The sequence below is a fragment of the Pteronotus mesoamericanus genome, unplaced genomic scaffold, assembly GCF_021234165.1.
Source record: "Pteronotus mesoamericanus isolate MK-2021 breed Mesoamerican mustached bat unplaced genomic scaffold, CSHL_Meso_final scaffold_118, whole genome shotgun sequence".
Classification (NCBI taxonomy): domain Eukaryota; kingdom Metazoa; phylum Chordata; class Mammalia; order Chiroptera; family Mormoopidae; genus Pteronotus; species Pteronotus mesoamericanus.
The window spans coordinates 9,216,719-9,227,177 of record NW_026555301.1 but is presented as its reverse complement, the minus strand read 5'-3'; the positions used below and the strand labels follow the sequence as shown (position 1 = coordinate 9,227,177).

Below are 10,459 nucleotides of genomic sequence, written 5' to 3'. Positions count from 1 at the left end.
AGAAAAAAAGTCACCTGTAATCTGTCAAAGGTCATTCTTGCCAATTCAATACCAATAGGAATCCCCAATATGGGGGGTGGTGACGTGGAGATTTTATTCTGTGAAAAACAGCTCAATTGTGAAACAGCTCAACTTTGAGACAGCTCAGTCAAAGCTGCCTACTCAAGGTGATTCAGGTGAGGCAGCTCAGGTGATACTGTTTAAGTGTTGCAGCTCTAGCCCAAAACAGTCAGATATTGATGGAAACTGAGAGCACACTAGGTTGAGGCAGAGGTGAAACTGACTTAGCTAAAGAAGAGTACCTGCCCTCTCCCCTTCCTTGTCCCTGACTGGTTCATTCCTATGCAAATACGGACTCCAAATCCACAGCCTTTGAGTCAAGGTCCAAATAGCACTGTCCTGAGTGGTCAGAACAGAGCCACCCTGATTAGTTGATGAAGATACAAATAATAAAGCTTCACAGCCCTGTTTGGCCAGGGTAGGTTTCAGTGCATTTGGTTGATTTTATGAACAGGCTGCTAGGCTGTTTATAAATTTAAGCCCAGTTTAGCCACCAGGATTCTTTCTTAAAAGGCACAAACATTCTTAGTGTTAACAAATCCAGCTACTTAGAAACAACACTGCTTACACTTTAAAATGCAGTTTTTCAGTGATTCCATTCCAATGGCCTTCTTTTCCCCCAAAAATGTGCTGTTTTATAAGTTCCTTTTTAATTTATCATGAGTATTTTTTTTAAATCCTCACCTGAGGATATGTTTATTGATTTTAGAGGAAAGGAGAGAGAGAGAGAAGAGAGAAACATCGATTGCTTGCCTCCTATACATGCTCCAAACAGGAGTCAAACCCACAACCTATGTATGTGCCCTGACCAGGAATCGAACCCTCAACCTTTTGGTGTAAAGGACAATGCTCCAACCAACTTAGCAACCCAACCAGAGCTATCATGAGTATTTTTTATGCCCTTTAAATTGTTCAACATTTTTCATTATCGTTATGTTGAAAAATATATTTCATTTTGTAGATCATGGTTTTTAAACATTCTACTCTAAAAATTTTCACACCCTGCCCAGGTAGCTCATTTAGAGCATTGTCTCGATACACTTATGTTTCTCTCTCTCTCTCTCTCTCTCTCTCTTTCTCCCCACAGTTGGGAAATGCCCTGTCTGGTTTCAGGAACTATAACCCCACCAACAGGCAAGATGGCCCCAAGGCTGGAAATAATCAAAGAGGCCTTGGGAAAACAGGCTACTGAGGAGACAAAACCTGTCTCCCCTGGCAGGGGCACAGCCCCTGCCCCCCTCACATCACCCTGCTTGGACCTGTGATGGTTGCTTGTTGATGACAGGTAAGTTTTCTCGTGAAGAGAAACAACCTAAGACAGACATCGGCCAATATGGGCGGCAGGCAAGGACTTGAGGGACACAGAGAAATGGAAAAAAGGCCCTCACCCCTCAGCTTGGCTTGAACATGGCCGGAGTCCTCATTCTATCTGAGAGAAGTCTCCTTGTCTCTTGGAGGCTCCCTCCTCCCACCTGGCTCAGGCTCAAAACAATACTGGAGACAGCCCTAAACTAGGTATTTCCAGTGGTTCCCAGGGAGATCAGGACTAAAAGTAAACTTTTTAAAGCATGCTTTGTTTTTCCCTCAAAAGTTATGATAACCAGCTCATGCTGGGAAGGAAATTTACATTATTCACAGACCCTAACCCTATACTCTTTGGGGCTCTTATGTTTACTACATTCTCTTGCTTACTCGTCTCTCTTGTGTACTAGTCTCCTCTCGGACCCACGTAAATCAGTGTGTTCCTGCCATTTGTTTTCTTCAAAACATCATCTATTCTCTGTAAACATTAACATACTGATGTAATGAGATAACCTGTGCATTCCTATTACCTAGCCCCACTGATAACCCTTTCAATAAAAACCTTTGGACACAGGGGCTCAGGGCCTTCCCCACTAGAGGGAAGTGCCATGTCCTCTCTCCTGGCAGACAGAGAAGTGTTTGCGACAGCTAGTGTTTATTCCCCCATCTGTGACAACCCCAGGCTAGGCTCTGAGGGATTCAGAATCTGGCATCCCCTCTCAGCTGGCCCTGGAGAGTGACCCTCAGATCCCGGAGCGCCGTGTTCCCCATGACGTGCTCCGTCCCCACGGCAGTTGTCGCCCAGACCAGGGACAAACAGCGACCCATGCAGTGCACCCCCCCAACCCCATGACACCCCTCCCTTCCTCTCTCACTCTCTCAATTTACTAAATATTTTTTAATAAAAAAATTTCACATATACAAACAGAATAAAATAATAAATCCAAATGTACTCATCAATTACTCATCAACAATTATAAGCATTTTGCCATTCCTATGTCATCTGTAAGCCTACCTGCCTCCCACACCCCACTAACATTTTAGATTTTTAGGTAAAAATTGCATATGTTGTAATGCCCACATCTCAGTTGTACAATTTTGAAAAATGGATAAATCAGTGTCACCCATATTTTTATCATATTGAATATTCTTTATATCCCTGAAAATTCATTCACTACTACACACCTGATGCAACTATTGTATTAATTTTTTTCAACATGAATTAATTCTGTTCCAGAAATTTGTATAGTGGAGTATGCAATCTTTTATGTTGGCTTTTTTTCACTCAGCATAATGTCTGTGACATTTATCCATGTTGTAAAATTTATTAGTAGTTTATCCTATTTGGGGCTGAAAGTCCACTGTATGAATATTTCACAATTTGTTTAGTCATTGTCCTGATGATAGATAGGCATTTGTGTTGTTTCTGCTTTTGTGCTCTTGTAAATGAAGCTGCTATGTTTTCCTCTACAAGTCTTTCTGTGGACATATATTTAAAGTTCCTTTGGATAAATACCTAGGAGTGGATTTTCTGGTTTAAATGGTAAGTAAATCTATAAGGTTATAAAATAAAACTGTAAAGCTGTTTTTGTGGCAAGACAATTGTATTTTTCCCACTAGAAATACATGAGTGTTCTTGTTTCTCCACATCCTCCTCAATAGCCTTATCAACGACTGGTGTTGAGTGTCCTTTTAATTTTAGCCATTTTAGTAGATGTAGTTTTAAATTGCATTGTTTCTAATAACTAGAGATGTTTATCTCTTCATTTGTTTATTGGTAAATCATATCTACTTTGTACAGTGTCTGTTCAATTATTTTACACATTTTTGAATCATTTTTGTTAGTTTGTGAGGAGTTCATTGTAAATATATGTATTTCAAATACTTTCTGTCTATTCATTTTAATATTTTTTTGATGAGTAGTTTTTAATTTTATCAAGTCAAATTTATCTGTTTTATTTTATGGTTAATTTTCCTGTCTCTTGCCAACCCATGAAATTTTTGTCTATCCCCATCTCACAAAGATACCCACTAATGTTTTCTTCTAAAAGCTTTATGGTTTTAGATATTATAGCAAGTCTATGTTTAATCCCCAGTTCTTTTTTGTATATTGTGTAAAGTGGGGGATAAGGCCCATTTTGGTTCTAATATGGATATCCAGTAGTTCCATCACTATTTGTGGAAAAAACTTCCTCTCATTAAATTACTTTTGCACCTTTGTTTAAACCAACAGACCATGTAAGTATGAGTCTATTTCTGCTCTCCATTTCATTCATCTATGTGCCTGTCCTTGTGTGCCACACTATCTTAATAATTTAGACTTTACAGTGAGTTTTGAAGAAAAGTAATGTAAGTTCTCCAGTTTTGGTCTTTACCAAGATTCCTTTATATATTCTAGGCCATTTGCATATTCATATAAAGTTTAGAATTAGCTTATCAACTTCAGTGAAAATGGCTTCTGGAATGACAACTGATACTGCATTAAACACAGTTAATTTCAGACAAATGGGCATCATAACAATTTTAAGTCATGTTATACCCTTCCATTTCTTTAGGTCTTAAATTTCTCTCAACCATATTTTGTAGCTCTCAATACAGAAGTTTTCCACATCCTTTACCAATTTTTTTAAGTATTTTATGGTTTTGAATTATACTGTAGACAGAATTTTTAAATTTCATGTTCCAATTATATTTTTGTTGTTCTTATAATATAGTAATATGTTTATTTTTGTGTATGGACTGAGTATCTTGAGCCCTAGCTAAATTCACATATTAGTTCTAGAATGCTTTTAAGATTATTTCTTGGTATTTTATATATAAACAATTATGTCATTTGGGAATACAGATGATTTTACTTATCCATTCCAATCTTTACCCCCTCCTTTTTCTTCCTTTATTGCAATGGCTTAGAACCTGAAGTGTAATGTTGAAGAAAAATGGTGAGAGCAGACATCCTTGCCTTGTGACCAATCTTAGGAAGGAAGTTTTCAGTGTCTCACCGTTAATTATGTTATTAGCTACTGGATTTTAATGAATGTTCCCTTATCAGAAGTTTATTTCTATTCCTAGTTTGCTAAGAGTTGGGTTTTTCCATACACAGATGTTAAATTATTTCAAATGGTTTAATGCATCTATTGAGGTGATTATACATTTTCTTTAGCATGTTAATGTGGTAGATGGCATTGATTATCAAATGTTACATCAACCTTACATTTTGGGAATATATCTCACTTGATTATGACATTATTATTTTAATACATTGTTGGCTAATATTTTTAAAGTTTCATTGCATCTTTATTTCTCAGCAATATTGGCCTAAAATTTCCTGGTTTTATATTTTATGTGTCCAGTTTTTGTATCAAAGATGCATTGACTTCAGACAAGTCATTGAGTTTTGTTTTTCCTTCCTCTATACTGTAATCTGAAAGAGTTTGTATAAAGTTGGTATTTTTACCTTCTTTATATGGTTTATAGAATTCACCAGTAAAGTCATCAATACCTGGGGTTTTCTTTGTGGGGACACTTTTCTGTAACAATGTGCATTTTTTTGCTAGATACCCCACGCTTCAGATTTTCTGTTTCTTGGGTCAGTTTTGAAAAATTATGTTTTTCAGGGAATTTGCTCATTCCATCTAAGTTGTCAAATGTGTTGATAAAATGTTGCTTTCATATTATTCCCATTATAATATTGATGTATATAGTCTCTGTCATGGTATTCTATACCTGGTATTGGTAATTTGCATTTAATCTATTTCTTGCTAGGAATTTATTAATTTTATTAAACTTTTCAAATAACCATGAATTATTTAGAAGTTTATTGTTTAATTTCCAATATTGAGATTTTTCTAGATACCTTATTGTCATTCTAACTGAATTCCATCATGGCCAGAAGCATACTCTAAAAGACTTTAAATATTTTATAATTTGTTGAGATGTTTTTTCACCCAGAATCTGGTATATCTCAGTGAACTTTCCACTTGAATTTGCAAAGAACATTTTGCATTTGCTGGGAATAGTGTTCTATAAGTATAAATTAGGTAAAAGTGTCTTATGTTGTCATTCAGACTTCTAGTTTTTCAATTAATGAAACAAGCATGTTTAAAGATTCAACTAAGATTATGCCTTTGTTTACTGCTCCTTTAAATTCTGTCAGATTACTTCATGTATTTTGAAACTCTATACACATTTACATTTGTTATGTCTTCCTAATGCACTGACCCTTTAATCATGATGAAATAGTTCTCTTTATTTTCAACAAATCTCCATATCTTAAAGCCTATATAGCTACTCCAAATGTCTCATGAATAATATTTCTATGTGTAGTATGTTAAATAGTGTCTCCCAAAATTGCATGTCCTCCTGAAACCTCAGAATATGACCGTGTTTGGAAATAGAGTCTTTGCAGACTGAAATTAAGGTAAGGAGAGAAATGAGATCATATTGGATTAGGGGGGACTGTAAATCCAATGAGACTGGTTTATGAAACACTGAAAGGATTCACAGATACACAGAGGAAAAGGCAAATGAAGACAAAGGCTGATGAGAGTGATGCTGCCACAAGCCAGCAATCTCCAGGATCCACCAGAAGATGGAAGAAACATAGTAGGATTCACTAAGGGAATGTAGCTCTGCCAACACCTTGATTGTTACTTCTGGGCTCCAGAACTGAGAATGATCTATTGTTTTAAGCTTGCTAGTTTATGGTAATTTATTGTTGCAGCACTAGAAAACTAATGCACCATCATCATACATTTTTCCTTCTCTTTACCAACAACATATTTGTGTCTGTTTTTAAAGTGAGTTCTTTATAAACAGCATGCAGTAGAGTCTTTTCTTTTTTATCCATTCTGACATTCTCTGGCTTTTAATTTACATTTAATTATAAAATTGTTGGATTTAAGTCAGCCATTTTGTTATTTGTTTTCTATTTAATTTGTCTGTTTCTCTCTGTTCCTTCTTTCTTTGGGCTTACTTCAATTTTTCTTTTTTTCTTATCTTTTTTTTTTGTTAGTATCTCAACTTTATTTCCCTATTAGCTTTTTAGGTGTCCTACTTTTCATTATATTTAGTGGTTCCTCAAGGGGTGCATTGAACAAATGGTTCTTACTAGCCACATGTGGTGACTTTAATTTAAAATTTAAGTTAACTAAAATTATGTGAAATTAAAATTTAATTCTCCAGTCACACTATCCATATTTCAAGTACTCAATAAGTATGCATGACTAGTGGCTACCTTAAAGGACAATGCAGATATAAAGCATGTCCATCACTGCAGAAAATTCTATGGGTAACTTATCACAATCTACTTATAATTAATATTATACTACTTTAAATAAAATATTAGATTTCTGTGAGAGTATAGTTTCTTTACCCACCCCATCCTTTGTAACATTTTCATACATTTTACATATGTTTCAGATTCATAATCATTCTATTTTCAGAACAACAATCATTGTTTGACATTAGAAATTGGTTACATACGAGGTCTGTCCAGAAGGTATCCAGCCATGCAATATGAAAAATAGAGACATTTATTGAAGAAGATATGACAAACATTGTACATAGGACAACAACACCTCAGTCCCCTTCAAAGTAGGCACATCAGGATCTCACACAGTTCTCCCAGTCACCATCAGCTGCCCTGTGGTATTTTCCTGTGTCTCATCAAGGACCTAAAATTTCTTCCCTTTATGGTGATTTTAGTTTTGGGAAAAGGTGAATGTCACAGGGCACCAAATCTGGGCTGTAGAGGAGCTGATTCACCTGGGTGATTTGGTGTTTTGCCAAAAAACTCTGCACATGATGTATGAGTGGGCATACTGTCCTGATGAAGTTGCTGATCACCAGTTGCCCATAGCTGTGGCCTTCTGAATCATCTGAATAGTTTCCACTGAAGAATATTCAAGCTTAACACAAAAATTGATGCAGATTTGTTGCTTTACTCCCTCAGTCATTTAGAATGTGACAGCCACACGGTTCACATACTGACTCAACAGGATGTCTACTGCCCCTCCTGACTGGTACAATGAAGTCATCGTTGTTCACGCATGTGCATTCCAGTCTACTGTCTCTGGCTGCCAGGTTACATTGATGTGGCACAAACCTTTCTGGTTATGTTAACAATGGCTGGACTTTTTCCAGACAGACCTCATATGTAACCCAATGATTTCTGAATTAAAAATCATTCTGGATTAAACAAAAACATTAAATTTAACTAACAGTGATATATAAATTTAAATATTTCATTCTAATTTATCCTATGCATACTCTACAAAATCTAATTTAATAATAATTGATTATATAAGTAGAAGTGTTTGAAAGAAATTGAAATGTGGGCAAAATGGGCAGAGCATTTTTTCCTAGGATTCTTTTAATAGGATACCAAGTTGGGGTTTTTTTTCAGTTTCGGGTACCAATAAACAACATTGTCTTCTATTTTTTCTAAGTAAACAAATGTGAGTGAATTTTCATTTAGATACATTTTATTTATCTACTTAATTTTCAATATCTGTCCTATATTTGTTTCTATTTTAAGGTAGCTATAATATATAAGTAAAATGTTATCCATCTCATGAGATAGTAATTGAAAAAGTTTAGCAAATAAGCTACAACAGTAAAGGAATTGGTATGTATTCTTCAGGTCTTCCTCTGAAAGGTCTTGTTTATATCACACACAAGCCCTCTCCCCCTCCTGATTTAAGTTGGATCTTCCATTATTCTCTAACCCTATTCTTTCCCTTAATGGACTAACATAATTTGCAGTACCTAATTAATTAATATATTGATCTGCATTTATACTGTCAAACATATTTCTATCTCACCAGTGTATAAACTCCACAAAGACCTCTGTCTTTTATCTCACCCAATTCCAACCAGAATACCACATTGTAGTTACATGATAAATATTAAATAAATTAATGTATAAATGGAGGATGGTGCATGACTGAATAGTGAAAATGACAGCAATGTTTAATAACTTTTTCTGTTTTCCCAAGTTAGATTTTCTATGGTCCTCTATGTTTCAGATTCAAACATCTAAAAGTACAGCATAATTTTGGCAAAAAATTTAGAGGGAATGTAATGTCCAAAACATTGTATGGTATATTCAGTTGTTATTAACACAGGCTTAAAATAAATGTGAATGATGGATCTTCACTATCTTTTTTGTTAAATCTTCACCTGAGGATGTTTATCAATTTTAGTGAGAAAAGAAGGGAAGGAGAGAGAAATATGGGTCGGTTGCCTCCAACAGGCGCCCCTACCTGGAATGGAACCCACAGCACACGCACGTGCCTTAACCGGGGATGAAACCTGCAACCTGCAACCTGCAACCTTTCTGTGTACGGGAGGATGGTCCAACAAACTGAGCCACCCGGCCAGGGCGGACCTCTAATTTCTCTATTCAAAAATGTAATCAAATGTAATGTCCGCACCAAGTGCCAACTGGTACAGGGTAAACGGTGTGACATGCTACTTTTCACCAAACAGCCCAATCTCCTGTATTTATGGTATTTCTATCAGATGTATTTAACTGTCAGTTATACTACTCCATGTCATTTTGCTCCAAATTAAGGAACACATGTTATAGCACAGTTTTTAAAAGCTATTGAAATTTTCATCGTTGCAAAAGCTCTATAAGACATGAAGTGGGAGATAATTGAGGAAGTGAGGGTATCTGGAGGGTTTGTGTCCATCCAAGGCGGGAAAAGAGGGCACCGGTTTGAATGTGCCTCTGCTCCTCTCTGCACTATAGGTTTTGAGAATTTAAAAATAGTCTACAGAATACAATTTCATTTTCTCGTTTTAGCAAATACAAATAGTGTATGACAATTACATGTACTCATTTTTAACACTTATGGTAAGTATTGAAAATGATGTAATGGACCTCCTGATTTAGAGATTTTTGTATTAAGTTAAGGATCTAAAGTGTGGACTGTGCATGTCCATAAGATGTGAGCTTGAAAAAGGAGCGACAGGGTGCACAGATCTCTGCAGATATTACATTGAGGAATGCAAGATCTTAAAGCTAATATCTCTATCCCTTCACCTGACTTTCCGTCCTTACTTACCAATATCCCAATATTGAAGACACAGTGGTATTTTGAGTGCTGTAATGTCAGCTCTGGGTGGAGACAGCACCACCACTGCCTCTGTCCACAGCTGCGCGCCGCGCTCGGGAGGCAGTATTTACGGTATCGAAGATTGGTGCGCTCAGCGTAGTTTATGGTCTTGGGGGCCTGCCCAGGAGGCGATACTTGCCGTAACTGTGGACCCAGAGGCGGTATTTCCAGTAACATGGACTAGCCAAGGCTGCCGTATTTACGGTAACCGGAGCCGACCATTGTGGCCGTATATATGGTAAAAAGAGCCGCTTGACCAGCGATATTTACGGTAATGGGGGCCGGTTCGCGGGTGCCAGTCCTCGCGGAGGGCTCTCCGCTTTATCAGGTGATCTCCAGTCCTGGCGGCCGCCACCTCTTGCGCCCAGGGAAAAATGCACAATGGCCCTCCAGGGCAGTGAGGAGCAGTGGCCCTGGGCCCACAACCCCCGCACCCCAGCCCTGAGTCCACGTGCAGCCCCCTCAGGCCCAGCAGCAGGGGGTCCTGCCTGAGCCTGGCGCCAGCCCACCTCGCGCCCTGCCGCGCCCACATGGGTCTGTGCTACAGTCTGAGGCCGTTGCTCTTCGGGGACCCGGAGGACGGCCCTCGCGCCACCTCAGAACCCGCCGCGGAAGGGGCGCGGCCGAGCCCGGACTCGGTCCCAGCTGCCGGGGGAGATGTTGCTCGGACTCCTCACTCGCGGGGCGCCGGCGGGAGTCCGGCCTGCGCCCGACCCAAAGCCAACCCGAAGAAGGAAAGGAGGCGACACGCAGACCAGCTGAGCGCCGAGGAGCGCGAGGCCGAGAGGGAGGCCAGGAAAGTCAGCAGGAACATCGACCGCATGCTTCGGGAGCATAAGCGCGACCTACAGCAGACGCACCGGCTCCTGCTCCTGGGTAGGTGCCGTCAGCGTCCCGATCGGCCAGAGTGCGCGAATTCGGGGCGGGGTGGGAGTGAGCACCGGCGCCGCTGTGCGGGACTCTGCCGGCACCCACGT

The 10,459-nt window shown here is 38.7% G+C and overlaps 1 protein-coding gene across 1 annotated transcript in view; it reads left to right on the top strand.

Annotated features, from left to right (window-relative positions):
• Window positions 1-9,806: 9,806 nt before the first annotated feature.
• Window positions 9,807-10,459, top strand: part of GNAL (G protein subunit alpha L) — a 159,987-nt gene continuing 159,334 nt past the window's right edge. The window contains exon 1 of the mRNA XM_054587347.1: window positions 9,807-10,358. Coding sequence (XP_054443322.1) covers window positions 10,013-10,358 — 346 coding nt within the window. The 5' untranslated portion in view covers window positions 9,807-10,012. The remainder of the gene's footprint in view (window positions 10,359-10,459) is intronic.